Source organism: Heloderma suspectum, chromosome 11, assembly GCF_057233095.1.
Source record: "Heloderma suspectum isolate Gila_16-S chromosome 11, 16-S_ref, whole genome shotgun sequence".
NCBI lineage: Eukaryota > Metazoa > Chordata > Lepidosauria > Squamata > Helodermatidae > Heloderma > Heloderma suspectum.
The window spans coordinates 18,017,834-18,042,115 of NC_139468.1; the positions used below are offsets into that span (position 1 = coordinate 18,017,834).

The 24,282-nt window shown below is 47.4% G+C and overlaps 2 protein-coding genes across 6 annotated transcripts in view; both read right to left on the reverse strand.

Annotated features, from left to right (window-relative positions):
* The window catches only part of GRAMD2A (GRAM domain containing 2A), a 72,260-nt gene extending 58,927 nt beyond the window's left edge, over positions 1-13,333 (reverse strand). For 3 of the 4 annotated variants that reach the window (XM_084817057.1, XM_084817059.1, XM_084817058.1), the window contains exon 1: positions 12,874-13,258. In XM_084817057.1, the coding sequence (XP_084673183.1) occupies positions 12,874-13,220 (347 nt within the window). In that variant the 5' untranslated portion in view covers positions 13,221-13,258. Of the gene's footprint in view, positions 1-12,873 lie in introns of all 4 variants that reach the window. The other variant, XM_084817060.1, reaches the window with a different exon arrangement.
* Positions 13,334-20,414: 7,081 nt separating this feature from the next.
* PKM (pyruvate kinase M1/2) overlaps positions 20,415-24,282 on the reverse strand; it is a 31,100-nt gene continuing 27,232 nt past the window's right edge. For both annotated transcript variants that reach the window (XM_084817067.1, XM_084817068.1), the window contains exons 10-11: positions 21,832-22,013; positions 20,415-21,547 (exon numbers count right to left, since the gene is read on the reverse strand). In XM_084817067.1, coding sequence (XP_084673193.1) covers positions 21,441-21,547; positions 21,832-22,013 — 289 coding nt within the window. In that variant the 3' untranslated portion in view covers positions 20,415-21,440. The remainder of the gene's footprint in view (positions 21,548-21,831; positions 22,014-24,282) is intronic.

Sequence of the window (24,282 nt, forward strand, 5' to 3'; positions counted from 1 at the left end):
CAATAAAACTATGAGGACATAATAAAAAACAAAAATGCCCATCATATGCTGTCAAATGCCTGGGAGTAGTGGAAAGTCTTAATCTGGCACCAAAAAGGTAACAATATTGGCATCAAATGGACTTCACTGGGGGGAGAGTGTTCCAAAATTGGGGAGCCACCACCGAGAAGGCCCTCTCCCTTGTTACCATCCTCTAAGCCTCCCTCAGAGGAGAACCTCAGAGGACCTCAGATGTTCATAGCGTACAGGTTGGTTCATGCTGGGAAAGGGACTCCATCAATTCTTAAAAATTATTTTAAATTGGGAGGGCCACCTTTAAGGGTAGAATCCTCTCAAGGCAGCATACAGAATAAAAATACAAAACTATGCAAAACAAATAGGATAGAAAAATGAATGAATAAATATTGAACAAAAATGCTATAAAACAAACCAATAACACCTATAAAACTACAGCCAAAGCCAAGAGAAAGTCCAGCGAAAAAAAGTGGCTCCTACAGAAACAATTCCCTGTATGCCTAATAAGGGGCAGTTTTACATACTGTGAAAAAGGCTTACAAGAATCAGAGGAGCATGAACAATTTTCTGTCCTTTACTCCCAGCTTCCAATTTTCCAGGCCTCTGTGCACCCCAACAGCAAATCTGCACCAGCCCAAGACACATTGGTGGCTAAGAGAGAAAACCCAGACGGTGTGTGTCATTCCCCCCACTTATAGGGGGGATATAATAAACAAAAGGCTGTGTTGTGTAGTGGTTAGAGCAACCTTCCCCCTTCCCCACCAACCGAGTGTCCTCCAGATGTACTGGGCTGCAATCCCTAGCATTCACAGTCAGCAAGGAGGAACTATAGCTCAGGGGCAGAGCCTCTGTTTTGCATGCAGAAGGTCCCAGGTTCAATCCCAGGTGACTCCAGGTAGGGCTGGAAAAATTCCTGCCTGGAGCCCTGGAGAGCCGCCGACAGTCCGTGTTGACAATACTGGGCTAGATGGACACACGGTCTAACTCAGGATAAGGCAGCTTCCTATGACCTTGGGCCAGTTGTGATCTCTCAGCCTAGCCTACCTTGCAGGGCTGTTGTGAGGATAAAAATGGCAGGACAAGAACCGCATACATCAACCTGAGCCCCTCGGAGGACAGGAGGGGATAAACATGTCAAATAAGAATAGACTGACTGCCCAATTCTGCCACCAGTCAGGCTGTGACCCACTCCCAAATAGTCAGCCTCTCCTCAGCTATTTTAGGCAACCACCACAGATAAGGGCCCAAGCTGCCAGAATCAGCACAGTCCCTGCAACTGCCACACTTCTGGCCGTCCCAATGCTTTGTGTCCCATGGGTCTAAATCACACTGGGTGTGGGAGGTGGGCTCATGAATGCTTTCTTTCCTAGCGCCTATTCATTGCACTGGACGCCATCCTGGTTCCTTGTATTTTTAGAAAAGGTTAAACAATACACAACAACATTCACTTCTGATCGTTTTTAGGTAAGCCTGCAAGAGACAGAAGATCCGTTTCTCCCTTTCCAGGCAGAGAGCCAGTGAGGAGCAGGGATTTGATGCCAGATTTCTCCCCAGATCCAATCAGCGCAGCAAAATAACGATTGCAGGCACCCTGGCCAAGTCCTCCAGGAACTCCCAAGTGTTTCCTTTTCACTTAACCAAAATACCTTTTGTTTGTTTTTGTTTGTTTATAGGGAGGGCAAAACGTCTTGCAGCATATTTACACCCCATAATGGTCCAGCCTCCTGATAGGCCAGGCTTCCCCAAATACTCCAGGTGCTTAGGACTTCAACTCCCATCACCCCCAGCCAGCACAGCCAATGGCCACGAATGCTGGGACTTGTAGTCCAAAGGATCTGGAGGGCACCAGCTTGGGGACGCCTGGGAGAGGCTGAGAGATGCCCCGGAATTTATGCCGTTTTTTTCCAGCATTCTAGAAGGCTGAAGTGCTCTCCTTCGTTACTGGCAGCCAGAGGCTCAAGCTGGAATACGTGCTGGGATGCGTTGCATTTTGGCCCTGCCCCCTTTGCCACACCCACCACTGAAATGTGGCCCCTGAAAGCTTCTCTGGAATGGAATTCGGGCCCCCTGGGCTGGAGTGTTGGGCTGGGACTCAGGAGACCTGGGTTCTAGTCCCCACTTGGCCATGAAGCTCCCCGGGTGACTCTGGGCCCATCGCTGACTCTAGCCTAACCTACCTCACAGGGTTGTTGCTGTGAGGATGAAATGGAGAGGAGGTAAGCCACCCTGGCTTCCTTGCAAGAGGAAAAAAGGCAGGATATAAATGTAGTAATAATAATATTGTCTGGCCTGGAAAAAGGGCGGCATCCTATGTTCCGATGTACCCTCCTACTTTCCAAGCCTGTACTGTATGATCAGGTCACTCAGCCCAAATAGAAACAGCCAAGCAGGTGTGGGCCTGGTCAGTGCTTAGATGGGAGACTGCCTGGGAAGCTTTGCCATATGTCACCTTGAGCTCCACGATGGGAGGAAGAGAAGGATATAGACATGATCACGGGAACAGCAGCCTGCATTCACACTCTTTAGCAAAGGGGCTCAAAACTTGGCACGCTGCCCCTTGGTTTTTGCAGCCTGGACATGTTCCACTTTCCAGAACCTTTCTGTCATCGTTCTCTGCGCAGCACGATATGAACTAGATTCTCTGAACAAGCCTCATGTCAATTCCTTCTCCCACGCGGCATATTTGTAGCTTTCTGCCTAATGCTTGCAGATGAACTTTGTTCCGTAACTTCACGCTTTTATTACCCAGGACCACCTTTTCTCACGCATCCTCAAAAGGATGCTTTTGTTGTCTCATGACATGCACACAAATGTTTACATAAGGGCAAACCATGGCTTGTAATTTTGAGAAAGAGCAATGGCAACTTTTGGGCTCATGCCCTCCCTCCTCCTTTTCCCCCATCTTTCACACATGAGGGAGAAGATCAGAAGTTCTAGGTTGCTACAAACTCATTTGTCTTCAGACCAAGATCAAGCCATGGTTTGGGATCCCGGCTTGAGGGCAAAGCACTGTTTACGCCAACCTTTCCCAAGCTGGTGCCCTCCTGATGTGGACTACAACCCCATCATCCCCAGCCAGCATAGCAATGGTCATGCTGGCTGGGGATGGTAGGAATTGTAGTCCAACACATCGTGAGGTCACCACTTTTGAGAAGGCAGGTTTACGCAAACCACAGTCTGCCCCATTCAGATGGAACAGCAATCTATAGTTTGCTGCTAACCAGAAGTAGAAACATCTTTTCTCTTCCCTTCGCAAGTCGCGGAAGGGAAGGTGGAACAGCACAGGGACTGAGGCTTGCCACTCTTTGTTTCTGATCCCCCCTGCTATGGTCTGGTAGACTGTCTGAATGCAGCCCGTCTTGGCATCTTTATGCAAGTTACCAGGTACTGACCGATTCCATCTGCTTCAATAGCATCCCATTTATCTTTATGCCCAACCGTCCTGCTCTGTTAAGCAGGACAAGATTGTTGTTGGTTTGGTTTTTTTACAGACAAGAGCATTTTACAAAGACACACACAAAAGCTAAAAAAACACTAGTACAACAATCATGACTTGATGCCGTCTGTTCTTCAATCCAACCCTAAACCCAGCATGATGTGGCTGTACAACACAGCAGAGGGAAACCGAAGCTTAAACTATGGCAGATTTCCCAACCCCTCCTTTTTTTTTTTTAGAACACAAGTTCATCCTGATTACGAGGCCAACAGCTGTTGGCCTCATTCTGCCTCATACCTAGAAGGCTGCTGGCACACGCCTTGAATGGTTTGCAGAGCCCCAGAAACACCCATCTTCATTACTACGTCTTGCCCAGCATGGAACACAGGGCTGATTTGCATATGATGGTTTCATCACAGGGCAATTCATCATACAACTGAACTCCCCAAACCACATCTTCCCAAATCGGAATGGCCACTTCCTCCCACATGAATGCACCTGAACATTAAGATCAGCATTGAAGGTTGTGATCTAGATCACACACGGCCAAACTAAACGTTCTCCTAATCACACGTAGTACAGCTAAGTGTGATGGCTTTCCCTACTCTTCTGCAAGCGCATGTGGCCCTGATTCATATCAGGAGTGTGGCGCTTTGGGAGAGGAGAGTGATTTAAGCTTCCCCACCACCACCACTGTTTTCATCCCAAAATTCCAAAAGTCTTCCCTGGAATCAAGTGAGACTTTTTTCTTGTTTTTAACCATCCTGTGCAGGTGGGGTGGAATTTTGGGATGAAAACAGGTTGGGGAGGGAAGCTTATACCCTCCTCTCCTGAAGCATCATGGTCCCAATCCAAATGGGGACCGGGCGTACTTGCAGGGGAGTAAGGAAAACAATCACGCATAGCTCCACTGTAAGTGATTAGGTGAAACGTTTAGTTTGGCCAACACACACACACACACACTTACTTTCAGGGATAATGCAAGAGGCTATGAGGGAGATGGCTTTGTGTGTGTGGCGGGGACCCATTTGTAGAAGTTCTTCTCCATACTCAGCCCCCTAAGCGCCCACTTCACTTGCATTTAGACCCCAAATAAAAAACAAACATTCCTGCCACCTATGCCTTTAGTGGCATTTGTTGGGCATTTTAGTGGCATTTAATGCATTTTAGTGCATTTTTAAGTGCATTTCCTTAGTGGGGGGGACACACACCTTGTTTTAAATAGAAATTGCCACTTTTTTGCCACCACTGTATTGCTGCGTTCCAGTGGCAAATTTGGCAGAGCAGCAGCAGCAAGGAGGGAGGGAGGGAGGGAGGGGTATGGACTTTGATGGGTTTGGGGCAGGAACTGGCCCCTGGACATTGCCTACCCTTGGTTTGTTGGAGTTACACAGCTGGCATTTGGTTTTTAAACCAATTTTGATTTGGGAGTTGGAGGTCAGGGACAATTGTTTTATTCACACAGGACCATGCACCAAGTGTGTGGGGGGTCCTACAGCAGGCTTCCCCAACCTGGTGCCCTCCAGATGCATTGGACTACAACACCCAGCATCCACCAGCCAACATGCTCAAAGTTGTAGTGCAACACAACCTGGCTGGGACATGCTGGGAGTTGTAGCCCCACGCATCTGGAGGGCACCAAGATGGCAAAGGCTGGTCTACAGAGATGATCTTCACAGAGAAGAAAATGCATGCCTAAAGCTGTTCTTCGCCCAAGGACCATCAAACATAGGAAGGGCCCTAAGGCTGGATCAGGCCAAGGGTCCATCTAGTCCAGCTTTCTATTCACACAGTAGCCAACCAGCTGCCTACAGGAAACCCACAAGCAGGACATGAGTAAAACATCACCCTCTGGCCCATGTTCCCCAGCACCTGGTGTACATAGGCATGCTGCCTCTGGTACTGGAGACAGCACATAGCCAACAGGCCTAGTAGCCGCTGATAGCCTTCTCCTCCAGGGATTTGTCTAACCCCCTCTTAAAGCCACCCAAATTGCTGGCCATCACTATGTCTTGTGGCACTGAATTCCATAGTTTAACCACGCACTGGGTGAAGGACTTCCTTTTATCTGTCCTGAACCTCACACCAAGCAGCTTCATGGGATGGCCCCATTGGGCTCTAGTATTATGAGAGAGGGAGAGAAATGTCTCCCTATCCACAGTCTCCACAACTTGCAAAGTTTTGCAGGCCTGTATCATGTCTCCCTTTATCCTCCTTTTTTCCAAGTTAGACGATCCCAGCTGCTGCAACCTTCCCTCACAGGGAGTTGCTCCAGCCCCTTGATCATTTTAGGGCACAACCCTTTGCAGAAAAAGTCTTACAACTCCCAGCAATGCTTCAATAGAGCGCTCCATCCGACCCGTCTCGCCCCTGCATGCAGAGTCAAGCTCCTGTGTGAGGCTTGCTTGAGAATGCCCACGCCGAGTCCCGAGGGTTTCGTGCCGCCAGCTCCAACATCCGCCGAGACACAAGCCTTATTCAACAGTGACCTCATTCCCTCACACTCGCTGGGCACGGCTGCTTTGCCTGGCCTGCATTCCATCCAAAATTGTTCATGCAGGTTCAGAGGGGGTGGCTTGGAAAAGCTACACTTTTTTACAGCTGGAGAGGACGGGGCGGGAGACACACACAGAGAGAGCAAGGTAATGCTTATCTGGTGAAAAAGGACTCAAAGCGAGGAACAGTAAAAATTTCTTCACCACACTGGACTCTTCTTTAGGCACAGAAACAATGCAGATGAATAGAAGTCACATGTCGTCTTCCCAAGCACATTTATTAATAGGCAGCTCAGGAGACTGTGTGAGCAAGGACAAAACATCTAAGCCAACTGTGAACAAAGTTTCTTAACTTAAAGATCAGAGACAGACAAGCTAAAAAAACAAATATATAGCAAGTGGGACCTGCTGCAACCAACTGTTGTAGCGTGGAGTCTCCTGGTCAGGATGCCAGCCAGCAAGCCATGCCCTTTTTACAAGATATGTCATTTCAATCCACCTCCATCACCACCCCACAACCGGCAGTCAGCGTTCCCTGCCCGCTGAGAATGCTCAGTCCTCAATGCACTGTTGGGTGGGGGTGGGGGTGGGGGTAGGGGGATTGAATTATTCTTTACTTCTGCAACCCTTGGGGATCTGCCAAGCCTGCTGGTATGCCCCTCATGTGTGTGGATGGTGCCATTTTGGCTACATTTAGTATTATTATACTTTTATACCACTTAATATATTACAATCCATAAGCAGATTTCATAGAACCATAGAATGGTAGGGTTGGGAAGGGCCAATAAGATCATCAAGTCCAGCCCCTCGAAGGATTTAGAGATACACCATTCAGAGAATGAGTTTGCTATTAGCATATATGATATACACATGACAGGCATATGCCTTGGCCATCATGGCTTCTCCTTTAGTCCCCACTGATAAGTTTGATCCTTTTTCCTTCAGCCCCCATTTCTGTCCCCTCCCAAACAGCCTGAAACTAAAACAAAAATGCTTGACTTTGGACCCTTGGCACACATCTTTTCCCTAAAGGTGAGGTAGGGAACCTGTAGCCCTTCAGATGTTGCTGGACTACAACTCACAACATCCTGGACCGTTTATTTCTTATTTATTACTTATTATTACATTACTATCTTGCCTTTCCCCCCCTCTTACAAGGAACCCAAGACAGCATACGTGGTCCTCCGCCTCTCCATGTTATCCTCACAACAACCCTGTGAGGTAGGCTAGGCTGAGAGTCAGTGACTGGCCCAAAGTCACCCAGTGAGTTTGATGACTGAGTGGGGACTAGACCCCGGATCTCCCAAGCCCCAGTCCAAACTCTAACCATTGCACCACAGTGGCTCTCTAACTACTATGCAAAACCAAAGAGAAAATATTCTCCAGTGCCTGAAAAAACTTTTATTATTGCCCAACGCATTTCAGAAAGGGATTTCATTCCTCAGGGGCTATTTATCTTTCTCCAAATGTGTTGCAAAGAATCTTTCCAGTGCTTCTTCAGCCTTAAAAATGTGAGCATTTTAAGAAAGAAGCAGCATTGGAAAAATTCTCTGCAACACATTTGGAGAAAGATAAATGGCCCCTGAGGAAGGAAAGTCCTTTCCATAATGCCTTGGGCATGATAAAAGTTTTTTCAGGCACCGGAGAATATTTTCTCTTCCATTTTGGGCCACATAAATGCCTTCCCCTTTTGCTTTTTCCTTCCTTCTCTAGCCACTACACCACACTGACCATTGGCCATGCTAGCTGAGACTGATGTGATTTTTTTTTAACATCAGAAGGGCCACAAGTTCCCTCCCCCTCCCCTAAAACTGCCAAGGCGAGGGATGGAGCAATCTGAAACAAGGACTGTGCCTTTGGCAAACCATCTCTTCTCCCTACACCATACAGGCAATATTTACAAGTATTGGTAATGCTTGTCTTGTTTCCTAGACAATGTATAGATTATTATTTCTAAGGAGCAACAGGAGCGAGTTCCCCTTTAACTGCTACCATGCCAACAGCTTGATAACTATATAAATAATATGGAGGGGGCATGGGGTTCAATAACCAAAGGTTCCTTAGGTTATCCTAATTACAGCCATTGCTCATAGCCCCTTAAGTAAACAGAGTGGTGAAATTAACTGGACCAGGTGGGCAGCAGCTTCTGGTCTAGTCAATTTCACTAAGGTTTTTTTTTTTTAAGCACAAGTTATTGAAAGGCGGGACATTGCTCAGGAGGTGGGGAGTAGACATGTACACAATTTTGTTTTTTCTTAAAGCACTACAGAAGTACTTGTACATCCACCCTTTTGTGTACTTTTTGCAATCAGAACATTCCAAAGGTAGTCTAGAAATTAGGAATGAGAAGCAGTGGGGTTAACCACTAATATTCTAATAAATAATAATAGAGTAAGAGAGTATGTTAATCAAAGGCACAGTCACAGCAGTCAGCTATGACACTCGCAGCAAAATGTATACATCTGTTGCCACAGAGCTCATGTCACTTCTGCAAGAAAGGTTTTGGCCTTTCCCAGATATGCCCTGAAGCGCTACAGAAACTTGGCAAACTGGCTTGACCAGGGACCGTAGCGGCATACAACAGGAAATGATGAACGTGTGGACCTTGTGCAAGGACAGTTCTACAGTACCACTGTATGCCTTTAAAGAGTTACCATCCAGGGGAGGCTGGTGGCTCTGATGTTAGTGGGGCGGTGAATCTGTTCTGGGTTTCAGTAAAAACCAGTCAGAACTCTAAAGAAGCTAGCTGAGGTGCTTTCACACCTTGGATAGCTCCTTTAGAGTTCTGACTGAAACCGGGAGCCAATTCACCGCCCCACTGACATCAGAGCCACCAGCCTGGATGATCTGTACATGGCCCTAGTCATCCACGGACAGACCCCCAAGCCAATCAGCAACCACACACACAGTTATACATCTGACAGAGGCCAATAGGGACTTTGAAGGAAATGCAGTGTTTGAAAGAAGTCAGGCCATTTATGACAAGACTCGTGTCGATACTGGTGCAGATGGGCGTCCCAGCCATTACAGCCGCTGGATTAGGAACACAGTAAGTTACTTTATGCTCACTGGAAGGACAGATACTGAAGCTGAAGCTCAAATATTTTGGCCACCTAATGCGAAGAGAAAACTCTCTGGAAAAGACCCTGATGCTGGCAAGGATTGAAGGCAAAAGGAGAAGGGGACGGCAGAGGATGAGATGGCTAGATAGCATCACCGATGCAATGAATATGGACTTGAGCACGCTCCGGGAGAGAGCGCAGGACAGGAAGGCCTGGCGTGCTGTGGTCCAGGGGGTCACGAAGAGTCGGACACGACTGAACAACAACAAGTTACTTCATGCAGAGTCGAGCCATTGGTCCATCCAGCTCACGGGTGGGGAACCTCTTTAAGCCCAAGGGCTGGATTCAATTCAGAAAAGCTCTTGTGGGCCACATTCCGGGGTGGGCAGGGCCAAAGGAAAAGGGCAGAGCCAAAGGAAAAAGCTGCAGGCCAGCAATGCCAAACATACCAGCCTATTTTAGCTTACACTCTTCCTACCAGTCACTAAGCCTTAGGAAAAGCATTTCACGCTTTTAGAATGGGGGAAAAGGACTGTACAAAAGCTGGGGAAATCCTGAATGACTGGGGGGCGAGGGCCAGGTCCAGGGGGGCACCTGGGGAACCCCAAAGGGCCAGATTGGGACCACAGGAGGGCCGGATTTGGCCCCCAGGCCTAAAGTTGCTGACCACTGATCAAGGTCCATATTGTCTATTTGACACTGGCTAGCAGTAGGATCTTCAGGGTTTCAGACAGGGGTCAATGCTTGTCCTATCCAGCAATGCCAGGGATTGAATCTGGGACCTTTTGCATGTGAAGCATGTGATCTACCACTGAACTACAACCGTTCCCCAAGCCTTGATCGCTGACTGCTCAGGTTTTAACATTTGCCAGCGAAAGAGGTCCTTTCAAAATAAAAGCAAACCAATTGTACAGATTTAGCAAGACGATTTAGCAAGGTGTTAGCGCTGACACCAAGGCAGTGTCCATGAATTACGGTCAGCCTGGGCAAAGGGAGGGTCTATAGACCGTTTTGGAAAGCGGAGACAGGTACTTTTTCCATCTAGGAAAAGCAGCCTAGTCCCATCCGTAGGCCTCCCTTCGTTCACCTTGCCACCATGAAGACGGCTTCTTGACACAGCTACAGAAACAAAACTACGCTCAGGGGACAGTCGAGTGCCCAAGAGGTTTGGAAGCACACAGCCCATTTGAAAGGCTGAAGCCAAGTCAGCACAGCATTCCCCAAACTTCAAGGTCATGTGATGCCCCAATTTCTCATGTTCCTGCATATGTCACAGCAAAGCCTTTCCACTCAAAAGAAAGCACTCAGCCAACAGGAAAAAAAACACCAAACCAAAAATAATTAACATGCCCAAGCGTAGCAAAAGAAGAAAGTGGGGAGGGGAAAGAAAGAAAGAAAGAAAGAAAGAAAGAAAGAAAGAAAGAATCAGACATTCTGTCCTAACTGGCAGAGATCGATGTGTAATAGTGCAAAGCAAACAATGCCGGGCCTGTTAGAGCCGAGAATCACAGGCCTCCCGAACGGTCTCGTCCAAACAATCCCACCCAATGCATAGGGCGCAGTTTCCAAAATCATGCAATAAGGAGCTCCATCAGCTGGCAGGAGAAAAGCCTTGGGAGTCTGGCAAATCTACCCTTGCACGCTACCCAAACGACAGAGGATGAGAAGGAAAGGAAGGCGGCAGCATAGAATCTCCGAGCACCAGCTGAAGCGAGGCATAACTACACACTCCGAAAAAAAAGTTGCCCAACTCACCAGACACAGGGTTTATCAAACTCAGGCACCTGGGAATCATTAACATACAGATGTCCGCATATGTCTGCAGCAAAACACAACTCGCTTGTCTCCCATGCCTCTCCCTGGCTTGCTCTCGGGGATTAGAACTCCAGAGCTCAAGCCATGGAAGTTTCCCTTTTAGTTCGACAAGTGAGCAGCAGCAGCAGACAAAGCCAGGATTGTGTATGGAGAAATGGCAAAAAAACAAGAGACAAAAAAACACAGGTTCCAAATCTGCCACTCAACCTCTTCCTGCCCAACATGGCTGCATGATGCAATTTTTAGGAATTGGGAAGCATGCATTTGGGCAGCATGGCATTGCTCCTAAGCCTCTGGACTTCTGGGGTGGGGGGACGGGACAGAGAACCTTAAGACTATAATACTGTCATTAAAAGAAACCTTGGCAATTTCTTCAAGAGTGCTAAATGCAGAAGCATAGCAATCCAGGAAACAGGGCATTTTTTTGCAAAATTGACAAGCTTCCTTTATTGCCTTGTTTATCCATGTACTTTCCAACTATGGTACACCAAAATGGCTTAGGATTTAGACCTTTAAAACTCAGGTCTGAATCTCTCAGCATTTGTTCTCCCGTGAGTAAAACAGGATTCATTTAGGGCGCAATCCTAGGCTTGTTTAGACGGAAAAAAGTCCTACAATTCCCAGCATTCCTCGGCCACTATGTCTTAAAGTATCCTACTTTGCAGGGTAGGAAGAGACAACAAGATGAACAAAATTATAGTGATTCTGCCATCAGCCCTGCTGTGCAGTGGACCATCTGGTGGCACCACCCAAGAGGTGCTGCAAGCAACGTTCCCAAACCTGAAGGGATAATTTCTGAAAAATCCTGCCACAGATGAATCACTTTGAAAGAACCCCCCGCCCCTGCCAATGGGCAAGCAGGACTGCACGATCATCATCTTTATCCCACCCTTCCTCCAGGGAGCTCACAGCAGCTTACACAGTTCTTTCCCCTCCCTCCTCTGCGTTCCTAATTTAACATCACAACATCCCTATGAGGTAGGTTAGGCAAAGAGATGGTGACTTGCCTTCATGGCTGAGCAGGGAATTTGAACATGTGCCTCTCCAAGCCCTAGCCCTGTATTGTAGCCACTGCTCCATATCGGGTCTTTTTAGAGCAGGGGTGTTGGGCCTCTTCTTGCCCAGGGGCCAGTTCCATTTTGGGGGAGCTCTCAGGGGTTGCATTCCAGAGATGGGCGGGAGGCCAAGGCAAGAGGGGGTGGGGCAAAAAACACCCACATGTTTTAGGTTCAAGCTCTGGGTAAGTAAGTAAGTGGGTACTTACTTACTGTGGGTAAGTAAGCCTTAGGAGAGGCATTTCAGCCTTTTAGCATGTAGGGAGAGAGCTGCAGGAAAGCCAGAAAACCACCAAACGATTGGTGGTTGGGGTAGAGCCAGGGGAAGGGGTGTGGTCATCTGGGCAACCCTGGAGACAGGACTGGGGCCTCAGGAGGGCCGGATTTGGCCACCACCGGGCCGGAGGTTCTCAACCCCTGCTTCATTTATTTATTTCATTCATAGCCTGCCTTTTTTCCTCCCTTAAGGAACCCAAGGCAGCGTACGTAATCACCCTCTCCATTTTATCCTCACAACAACAGCCCTGTGAGGTGGGCTGAGCTGAGAGTCTGTGACCGGCCTCAAGTCACCCCGTGAACTTCCATGTCCGAACGGGACTAGAACCCGGATCTCCCGACGCCCAGTCCAGCACTCTGGCCGCTACACCACACTGGCTTTAGAGGAAGACCCGCTCTGGCAGCAGCTGGGGCCCCAGAAGAAAACCCCGGCCACAGCAGGCCAAGGCCAGTTCCCGGTTCAGACCCCCCGCGCCGTAAGCGCAAGGCCCCGGCGGCACGGGCAGCTCCGGGGGCCGGCCAGAGACCTGTCCCCGGGCCGCTGATGAGCGGCCCGGGCAGCGCCTATGTGGCATCGGGGCCACGCGGAGCCCGTCTACCCCGCAAGGAGGCGGCTCTGCCGCGGCCAGAGCCCAGCCGCCCTCCCCCGCGAAGACAACTTCGGCATCCGTGGCTCGGCTGCCCCGCCGCCCCCGCCCCCCGGCCTGCCCCTTCCTTACCCTTCGCTCGAGCGGCTGCCCCGGCCCAAAAGGTTCCGGACGACGGCATACGCCAAGGCACCCGCGACGCCCCCCGCTGCCGCCTCCGTCCCGCCGCTCAGATCTAGGAGAGAGGAGTCCGGGGGGGGATCATTTGCCCCGGTTAGACCCAGAGCCGAGGCGGGAGGGGCCGGCTCCCGCTCCCTCCCCAGCCCCAGCCGAGGTACATACCGGGTGCGGGGCAGAGGCTGCCCCCCCAGTTCCTCAGCCTCGGGGCGGCAGCAGGACAAGGGCCCTCCGACCCGCCATCCCGAGGCGCGGCCGAGCCCCGCGGCGTCTTTCCCCGCTCCCGAGTCCCAGCCGCGCATTCCGGCCCGTTCCCACGTGCACGCCGACACGGGAGATGATGTAACGCGCGTACCTGCCCGGCGGCCCCGCGCGACGCCCCCTCCGCCGCGCCGTCATTCCCGGCAGCTCGCGATCGCCCGGCGCGGGCCCCGCCCACTCGCCGGCCTATCAGCGGCACTAGCGGCCCCCGCCCCGCGCGCGCTGCCCCGACCGCGCGCTCTCATTGGCCTCCTCGAGCGCCGTCCTCCTGAAGTCCCGCCCCCGGGGCTAGGGAGAGGGGCGGCTGAGGAGAGGGGCGGGCTCGCCTCTTAAAGGGGCCGCGCCTTCCAGTGGACGGGGCGGAGCGCGCGTCGGCATCCCGGAGAGGAGCGAACGGGGCTCGAGTTATTCGCGACGAACTTACATCATTCATTTCAATGGGTCTACTCTAAGTAGGACTTGCGTTGGATTTTACCCTTCTCGCCCGAGCTATATGCAGCTCACAAGCCAGTAAGGGTGTGCAAAAGCTCGTAGCCCTTCAGCCTGATCCTTTCGACGTTTACTCGGAAGTAACTCCAGCTGAATTCAACGAGACTCGGTAAATGAAGTGTGCCCAAGTTTGTTATGCGCGGGATTACGCTGAAGTAAATCCCACTGAGTCCAACGGGATTGATTGGCCAGTCAATGAAGCGTGCATAGGTTTGAGGCCCGATCCTATTCACGTTTACATGGAAGATGCACTTAAGTCAAAAGGCTCCTGCTACTTCCCAGCAAACGAGCGTGCAGAGGATCCCAAGCTCCCTTGATGCGGGTTTACTCGGAAGTCAGTCACCCTCCCCACCCCCAGTTCAATAGGGTTTACTCCCAAACAGGTGTGTATTAGTACATGTTAATCCTGCTTCCTCTCAGCAGCGCAAGGCGGCTCCCACGCTCTCCTCTGCCCACCCTGCAACCTTATCCTCAACTGGCCCAAAAGCGGGGGCTGGAACTCGCCCCTCCCCAGTCCTTGTCCAGCACTGCGTCCACTACACCACACTGGCTCGCCAGGTATTGCCCACCTGTTCAACTAGTGGAAGTAACAGCGAATGCACGTGTGTCTCTGCACAGATAGTTGTGTAATGTTTCCCAGCTGTATGTGCTAAGTTCCTTTTGGCTGCTACTCTCTGCTCGTTTTCTCCTGTGGCTTAGCTGCGCCTCTTCATTCATTTATTGATTACCTTTATATCCCACCTTTTCCTCCAAGGAGCCTAAGGTGGCATATATGATCCTCCTCCTCTGCATTTTATTCTCACATCAACCCTGTGAAGTAGGTTAGGCAAAGCACTTTGGATAGCTCCGTTAGAGTTCTGGCTGAAACCTGGAGCAGCTGTACCTCCCCACTGGCATCGGAGCCACCAGCCCCCACTGCCTGTAGATCTCAGCAGGACTTGCTTCTGAGCAAATGTTTTCAGTTCCATTGAGTTTATTAGTTTTACCCCCATCTGGTTAGTACTTGGATGGGGGACTGCCTGGGAATCAGGCTTCCTGCACTGAGCAGGGGGTTGGACTGGATGGTCTTGTGGGACCCTTCCAACCCTATGATTCTATGAAATCTAGAATTAAAACAAAGTAACAACCAAATAATTACCCCTAAATAATCTGCTCAAATGCAAAAGCAGACATTAAAACAATTAAAACATGTTCTTAAAAACAAGTATGTTAGGATCAGGATTTAAAACAGGTATAGTACCTCAGGCCCCAGGGACCAAATACAGACCTTCTTGGTTCCCCCAGAAGGCCACGCCCCCTTCCCTCCGACCACCACCGATTATTTGGTGGTTTCCCCACTCTTGTGCAGTTTTGTCCCTAGTCTATAAGGCTGAAATGTTTCTCCTAAGGCTTAGTTACTGGCAGTAAACATTTTAGGCTTAAATATATTGGTACTTTTTTTGCATTTTTGGCCCTTGCCCCTTTTGCCTGAAATTGAATTCTGTCCTTGAGCTGAAAGAAGTTCAACATCTCTAATTTAAAAGGATGCCCTGAGGTACTTTATTTAGTTATTTCATTATTTTCACCTAGAAGCCTGCACCCTCATTGCAATGATCCCCACTATTAATTCACTGCAGATCCCATTCAAGGGAAGAGCAGGTATTGTTCACTCCCCAACTTCCCTTAAATAAGTCTCACTCTCACCCCTGCCCTCACACACACTCCTCCCTTGCCTAGCATCATTCCCACCTGCAGGATATGAGCTGATACCAGCTTGGCTCCACACTCCCACTGGGGGGAGGGACTTTCTTGATGCTCCAACCTGTAATTAAGTTATTTATTCCCATTCCTTAAACATAAACAAGCACCCAGTCTTTTGGGGATCTGCCATGGAAATGAACTTTCACAAAAAAGCACAGTGAGGAACCCATTCTGGCACAAACCAGGCATAAACACCCAGGCAAAGAAATAGCACGGGTTTCATCAAAGGCACCTATGACAAGAATGGAAATTCCTGGAACTTGTTGCTTCACATGCTCCAGACTGTGAGAATGTACACAAAGCCCTGCTGGATCAGACCAAAAGTCTTATCTTAACGAGGCCTCGTTTGAGCTCGAGTGAGTTCTCATCGAGAGTATCCTCAAATTCAGGACAGAATGAAAGGAAGTACTTCAACATATGCAATACGTTTCTGGAATTCGCTGACGCAAGTTGTGCTGGCTGCCACTGTCTTAGAGGACTTTAAAAGGGGATTATTCAAATTCAAAGATACATTGGTCAACAGCTATTAGCCACATTGGGTAAATAGAGCCTCCATGTTTGGAGGCAGTATACCTCCGAGTACCAGTCACTGGGGCGGTAACAGCTGGGGAGGTCTGAAGCCTCCTGGCTTGTGGGTTTCCCAGAGGCATCCAGCTGGCAACTGTGTGAAATGCAGTGGAGGCTGGTAGCTTCAATGGCAGTGGGGTGGTGATTCCACTCCGGGTTTCAGCAGATTCACCACCCCACTGACATCAGAGCCACCAGCCTCTGCTGGTGAAATGATGCAAGAGTAAACAGTCCTCTCCCACTGTTGTTCCTCAGCAACTGGTATTGAGAGGCATGCTGCTTCTAAGCCTATAGGATGCATATCATGACTAGAGGCCACCGATAGGCTTATGAATGTATCTAATCCCCTTGTAAAGCCAAGTTGGTAGCCACTGCTACATCTTGTCGTAGCAAGTATATCAAAATGTGATGGGTAATATAAATGGGAAGAACACTGATGGTTACATCAGGCATGCAATTATCTAAGCGTGATGATAGCTACCAATGTTTCAGTAGTCAAGAGGCTCCAGTTCCAATGTAATCTAATTGCCACTTCCAGTATTAAATGGAATGCAGTCCTAAAAACATAAGAGCCCTGCTGGATCAGACCAAGGTCCATCTAGTTCAGCATTCTGTTTGCACAGTGGCCAACCAGCTGCCCACGGGAAACCTACAGGTAGGGCGTAAGTGCAACAGCACCCTTCCGCTCATGTTCCCCAGCAACTGGTATATATAGGCATACTGCAGTCACCATTCAAACAGGCAGTACCGGTCAAATAGAATTTGTGCCACAGAGGAAACTACACCTTTCTGTTCCCAGAGGGGAAGCTGTCTTAGCTGCAGCAAAAAAGGCCACACTAGCTGAGAGTTGCAGTCCCACACCTCGGGAGGGCATCAGGTTGGGGAAGGGTGGTCTTCAGAAAGACCTCTGCCCAAAAGCTGAACACCTGCCACTTGAACCTTTCAAGGAGGGATGCCAAGGACTGAACCTGGGATCATCTTCCTGTGAAGTGTGTTCCACTAGAGTGACAGTTCCTCCCTCCACATGATATATTTTATCTTTTTACTGCATTCCAGAGTTTAAAAGATGGAGAAAGAGCAGAGAGCACTCGGGAAGAGAGGATGCCTAGGAAGGCTGCAATGTTTAATTGATTAATGGGTTAGCTTGATCAACAAAGCAACTGTGTGATGGACTAGAAACATACCTCCCATTAATCAAGTAGATTCTTTCAAAAAGATAAATAATTTGTGAAACTGACAAAAACAGTGGCTGGGAAGCAGAGTTTCAGAAGAGGCACTCCCCTTTCTTGTAGTAACAAGAATGCCTCTTATAGGATATAGTGCTTGCTGCTTCGTGTAGATGAACATCTAAAACATCTTTAAAAATAATTTTTCCTTCAACATCATTTTATTCATATGCAAATAGGATCAATTAAGTGACTTATGAACTATGGTATTTTTAAGTGTGTGTTGGCTGTGCTTCTCAGGAGACCTGTACTGCTAAGGTAATTGCAGGCACAATGCAAGTCTCTGTATAGAAGGAATTAGCCTGTGGCAAAGACAATACCAAGTCCGGGTACTTGACATTCTTAAGTTGTTCTTTATTCATCCAAAGCCAAATCTGAGCCTGGACAATAGCAGCCTGGCTTATCTTGTGACAATAGTGCAGAGAATTTGGGGTTTCTGCCAAATAGCTGCCTTGGCCAATATTTTCAGTATGCAGCCAGTCCAGAGGCTCTATTGTGGACAGAGAAAGGAGGAAACAAGGGGGGCAGAAGCAAGTGCTACCTGGATCTTACAAATTGCTCCACTCACTCCAATAGAATTCATGGCATCCTGGCATAGACTTTTGCCTTTAGAAGGGTTTATATCTCAAACTAATACAGCCAGCTCTCTTCCTGCTGTATCTAATACAGACCAGGCTACACCTACTATAACTTACTCAGTGTCGAGCATACTGTGAGTGGTAAATACTCTAGATACATACACTTTGCACCCAGGCAGTCATTCCCTGGCAATGGGTTTGCTGTGCCCACTTCTTCAGGCCCAGGTGAAATCATTGCTGCCTGTAGAGTATCATCCTGCAGCATTGCTGGAAACTGTAAAGCAGGCACCTCTCTCATTAAGAGAGTCATTCCCAGGGAAGTTCCTGCAAGAACAGGTGTTATCCCCAGGGCTGATCCAGCCTCTTGCAGTTATTGATGTTCTAAAATCCACAGAATACAGAGCCAGCCCAAATCCCTACCAGAGCTTCCATCTTTCTTCTTAAACCATTCCTCCTTTGCTATCATCTGAAGCAAGACAAAATTGATTGGCAGAATCTATGCTTTGTAAATTTGTTAATCTCCCAGGATAACAAAGAAGCCATTTCAGAGAAATTGGGGGGTGGCGGATGGCACATGTGGATGCGAAGGCTGTCTGGGAATAATACATGGGGTTGCATCCAATGTTAGTCTAATTTAAGTTCCATTTATTTGAATGGGTCTGCTCCAAGTAGGGCTAACACTGAAGAAAACCCAGTGATACGCATTTGGTCATGATACACGATTCTAAATTGTGTCAGTAACAGGTGATTTATTCACACTCATTTATGTCAAGTTATGAGCACCTGCTTAATCTCACCCTGCAACAGGAATGTTCCAAGCTAGGTATCCTGTTCATACTCTGTTCTGATGGCTTTTAACATAACAGTTTCCTGTTTATTGAATACCGGCCATTTCCTTCTAGACAGCAGAGCCAGATCTACCTTTCTCCTATCCACACAATCCTATCCCGATCTCATTTCAGTACAATTGAGGAATCAATCTGATTGTTGTTACTTTGCATTAGGGTTTCAAACTGGAGCCATATATGACAAAGATTGCAGCATGGCAGTGGAGGGGTGATCCCTCACTGAGCAGCTATATGGTTCTTTGAAAGTGTAAGCCAAAGAGGGGTACACCTCAATGCAACTGGACTCATCTGTGCAAGAGTAAATGTTACCAGCTTGCTTACAAAGCAGCACCTTTTTCACTAGCGAGTTCACTGCCTCCTTGTGGACATAAATCACTCTCAGATGTAGAAAGAATCACTGCCCAGGTTCTTTTGGAAATCAGAAGTCTGCTATTACCCTTTCAGGCCTGCCATAGCCAACTGGCAGGTATAAATGGGTAGAACGTTTCTGGACTAATTTATGAACTTCTGATGTTTTCAGAGATTTGCTTGTTGTATCTTGGAACTTAGCTCAAGCAGTTTTTTTTTCCTTTTACGACTATACATTTTGAATAAAGTTCCCCCTCTAGTGGAGGAACTGAGAAGGGCACTCAGTACAACACAAACTCAACAACTTGAAATTAATGCCAGTGTTTATAGCCCAGTTCAATCAACATGCCATCTTCACTCTTTCGGGTTTAATCTTTGATATTTTATCTAAAGTCCCAGTATGCTCCATATAACTTTTCCATGCAAAAGTTTGTACAATCTTGCACACTATTTGGATAGGGATATTCCTCTACTCTTCTTCCTGGCAGTGAAAATAAGCTCTAGCACAGTGAGGCACAACACTGAAATCCTATTCAACAAGCATGCTGATCTTAATGGACTATGTGCAAAGACTCTGCTGCATAGTGTGGAAATACTTGGGATTATGGTGTCAAAAAGACAGTTATCTGAGAATCTAACAATGCCCCTTTTCCTCTGGCTCCTCCTCACCCCTAGCTGTTTCAAAACCACCATTCAAGGGGCAGGTCATTAGAAATAAAAAGCAGAAATGAGTGGCCTGATTCACAGAGGATGTGCTCCTAGAGGGAGCCTAAACACTGTGTGTCCATGGGAAATCCACAGAGTAGCTAAAGTACAGCCAGAAGTATGCTGTGAGTTTTCATGAGCAGTCTTGGCATATTTGCTTTGCAGCTCTGATTTGTTGTCTGTGTCCTATTGTTCTCTTGGATTAGTGACCGTAGAAATTCTTCCAAATGAAGTGAAAACTACAGCAGTTTGCTAGAATCAACATGGACATGTCCACCAGCTGCTGTAGAAAGTACTGCATTGCAGGATTTTATTAACAACTGTGCATTTAAAAGGAAGCATAAAAATGCCAGGCTCAATTTCTATCACCACTGCCCAGACATTTCAAGGTGACCAAAGACTTGAGCAGAAGCAGTTTCAGAAAGATGGAGCCTGCTTAACTCTGGCCACACAAAGATTGATTGGTAACCCTTTATCATCCCATATTTATAACCACATGCATAGCAGCTACTTTGCACGCACGCGCACCCCCTCCGCCATGTCATTTTGAGTCTTACCAGAATTAAGCAGTTGGCAACAGACTCAGAAGTACAACCAAGTCACAGGGCTTTATAAAACAGCTGTCATTCTCAAGTGTACACATAAGCAAGGAGGAAGGCTGTTCCCCCCACACATGCTAGGGCATCAGGCGACCAAGTTTATGGATAAGGCAAGAAGCATCTTTTAAGCCAGAAAAAAACACAACAGAATAGGTGTGTGAGCTCTGCTTTATTGGTGTACAAAGTTCTACTCTGCAACCTGATACACCTGTTACAGTAGGTCACTTATCCAGACCTACAGAGGATAGTGCTCTCAGGAAACATGACTCAAAAACACAAAATACAACACTGCAACAGGCGCATTAGCAACTTAGCAGCTTGAGATGTGGGGAGTGCGTCAGTTGGAATGATTTTGACTGCACTGCTCAGCCCTGTAAGTTCCATACACAAGGCCTGCTGCCTTGTTTCATTCTTCCCATGATAGCAAACCTGAAGCAATCTGTACCTGGCTGCAAAAGCACCCATTACTCTCTTCTAACTGTACTGGCAATGAGGTACTGCAACAAGTTTTAAAAATGGTTTTCTGGAACTTTGAAGGATAAGCACGTGTTGCCTTCTATCACCAGCGACTGGAGTGTATTTTTAGATATCCAGGTGATTTGTGTCATGATGTTTAGGTTACAGTGTACTAAGAACCCCTGTTCACCAGGAACACAGCAAGACTCATGAATTGCTGCGAGACCCAGAGAGCTATGGTCTACCGTAGCTCCTAATTGGAGTGTGAGGGTGAAGACCTGACAGTACAGACCTACAGAAAAGGCTTTGGGTAGGAAAGGAATATGGCAGGGATGACATCAAGCCATTGCATAAAATGCCCTACCAGTCAGACAGACAAGGACCTCCCTGCTTCTCTGCACTAGAGAGAGCTGCAACAGAAACACCGGGCAGTCCAAGTTGCCATGCTAGACAATTTTATGCTGGCTCCCAACAAATAAGGCAGGATAGCCCGGGCAGGGAAAGAAATGGGAGAGGTTCTGCTTATCAGATAACTATTTCAAGTATTTCTAGACTTAGTCTCTCTTCCCCCAGGTACTGCATTTGGTGGTTATTGGCAGCCTCTATCCAATCTACAGACAAGGACAAAGTTGCAAGCAATTGCTGGTCTAATGCAAGGGAAGGTGGTGAGACAAGAGGAGAGGGATGAGGTTGCTGGGTTAGTTTTTAAGGAACTGGCACCACACGCATGGTATTGGTGTAACCGGACCCAGGACGCCATCCTGTAAGTACTATGACCAGATCACCAGTCTTGAAAAATCCACGAGCTTTACCTGGAAAGAGGGGGGAAAAATCAGTGAGAAAACATGTTTTAAGAAATTTTCACTGCTGATGACACCAAACCTAATGCATGGCCCATATTTGACCTAGTTATTCTGAAACCCATTTAGGACTACAATAACAGCTATTGTAGCCCTAAAGGTTGAGATGCCAAATACCAGTGGGAAAACATCTGATGGTACTAGTTCTTGTATAGTTTTTGGTAGCTACTGCACCTGTGGACATTCAATATTGCTCCATGCTAGTTATAGCATGGGAAAGCAGAGCCACAGCTTACCAACATCCATGCCCAAATTGACTCGGAGGTCAACATCTTCAGCCCAGGCATCATGTGTTGGTGTCTTGCACAGCACGGGGAAAATACCACGGTAGAGATGGGCCTGGCGTGCCGTCTGAGCATTACGGGTCACAGCAATGATGGGAGCACGTGGGCGGTACCTTGACACCAGGTGAGCAGATCTAGAAAGGGGAACATATGATAGGCTCAGTCATCATATGATAGGCTCAGTCATCATGAAATCCTGTAATGGTTTAGTTTTATGGGCAGCATAAGCCGATCTCATCCACGAGAAGCATCTACTACCCTCTTCTGTAGATATTCTTTCCACTGCAGAAGACTGGATTTACAGGAACACTCAAACACTGTTAGGGTAAGTGTCATCCGCTGTATTGTACCCTTCTACTATGAGAAACCAAGATGATCACAAATGCATTGTGAACTGTCTTGTGACGTTTGCTAGCAAGCAAGAGACAAACTAAACTTGCGAGCCATTCTGGCAAGTGGGTTTTGGGCTTGATTCACTCCCTCCTAGATGGCAATGCTGGTGCTTGGGCCATGGTGATGGGAGAGAACAGAAGATGAAGAGGAAATTCTGGCAAATAAATTAAACTAAGTTTGCTTACAAAAGAGAGTATATTTGAGTTAGCCAACATCTGAAGACTAGTGACAGAAATAACTACTCAGCCATCACCACGACTTTTGCCGCAAAATGTCAAGGAGATCAAATTCTACATTTGAATGTTTCAAAGTTCATTACCCGAAGGCTATCACTCCAAGCCTGGTATGGAAAAAAATTGAAAGCATTTCAATGAAAATAGTATTTGGCCTAGAAAGCAACCATAAAGCCTCCAGCAATTATTTAAATAGTATGCAAATTTGTTCACCAACTTGTATTCATATCTCAATTAGCTATTTATTTGGTGAGAAAATATCACTCTGAACAGAACAGGGACCAAGCAGCAAATCCATGAATTGGCCAGAAAGGAAATGCCGACTAAGCCACCCCACTACCCAGCAACTGAATAGAAAAAGGTACAACTGCTTTTTCTTCTTAGAAGCTGTGTCCCGAGATCATTATGTGCTTATTATGGTTTCAGCAGGTCAGTCTCCACATATAGATATTTCTGCCCAAGAAGAGATGGTGTGACACTGACTGCAACATTCAGCAGAAGTATCAAGACTAAACAGAACCGTCTTACAGGTTATTCATGATTTGTTGCTTTATCCAAAGCCAACCATTCAGTATTGCCAATTCAAACATTCAGTATGGTATCAGAAACCATTAAGTGGTGTAAGGAGACCATAGCAGTACTATTTATTATATGAAATAGAATCCAGAGCTAAATTAAACTCTCAGAGTTCAGAGTTCTTCAGAAAGGTCAAACATAAAGCTGGTGGGAATCCTTCACAAGCAAACATTAACAGAAGGATTACAGCTCAGAGTATGTCTACACTCTACCCACTCTTAATTTCATGGAGCATTCTACCCACTTTCAGAGATCACTGCAATGCCATCTATGATGGCCCACTGGTGGCACACAGCTTCAGTTTCCCCTTTCGCACCCTATAATTACCTGCCTTCTCTAATCTGAAAAAAGTTTTAATTACACAGCCAATCATGTATTCCTTAAATAATCCCTTGTTTCTGGACAGTTGATATATTTAACGGCAGGCTTCCCCCAACCCGGTTCCCTCTCCAGATGTGTTGGACCATACTGGCTGGGGATAATGGAAGGTTCAGTCCAAATATCTGGTGTGGCAGGTTGGGGAAGACTGTCCAAGAGAAATAACTTCACATAAGAACTCTCTACTGCTTCTAGATCCAAGTTGTGCAAATATTACTGGGCTGATAAATGGCAAATACATATTTACAGTACAGCTCCAACATGGATATAAAACAAACTGCACTCGGTGTGGACAGAGCCTCTGCCACTCATTTCTGTAGAGTGAGTACTCAAACTGAAGTTAAGCCTCACATGCAACTCCTTTCAAGAGAACTGCGTATGCAGTACTAACATGTATGCTTAAATTCTGTAACATGCTGTCTGATTCAGGGGTACCTTAAGTGTACAGAACTTTGTGTCATGTAGACAGGTATTGAAAAGCCTCTTCTTTATGGACAGGACAGAAGTTAATTTATTGTCTCAAACCTTTGACCTACAATGCAAGCTGACAAGAGTAGTTTATTTGGGATTCGTCAAATATATTAATAGTGCCAAGTCCACATCATTTAGACCATGTCCCATTAAAGAGGAGTTCCATGCTGCAGCTCAGTTATGCCTACATGGGCACACAACCCCCCCGCCCCTTTCCAGTAAGACTTTGGGCCACACTTAAATTCTAGTATAGTAAAGGTCATAAGGGACTGATGCATTTCTCCATGGCCCACTTCATCAGTGATGTCTAACTTGACACTCTAAATTGCTTGGGTGAAGCATGTTTTCAGTT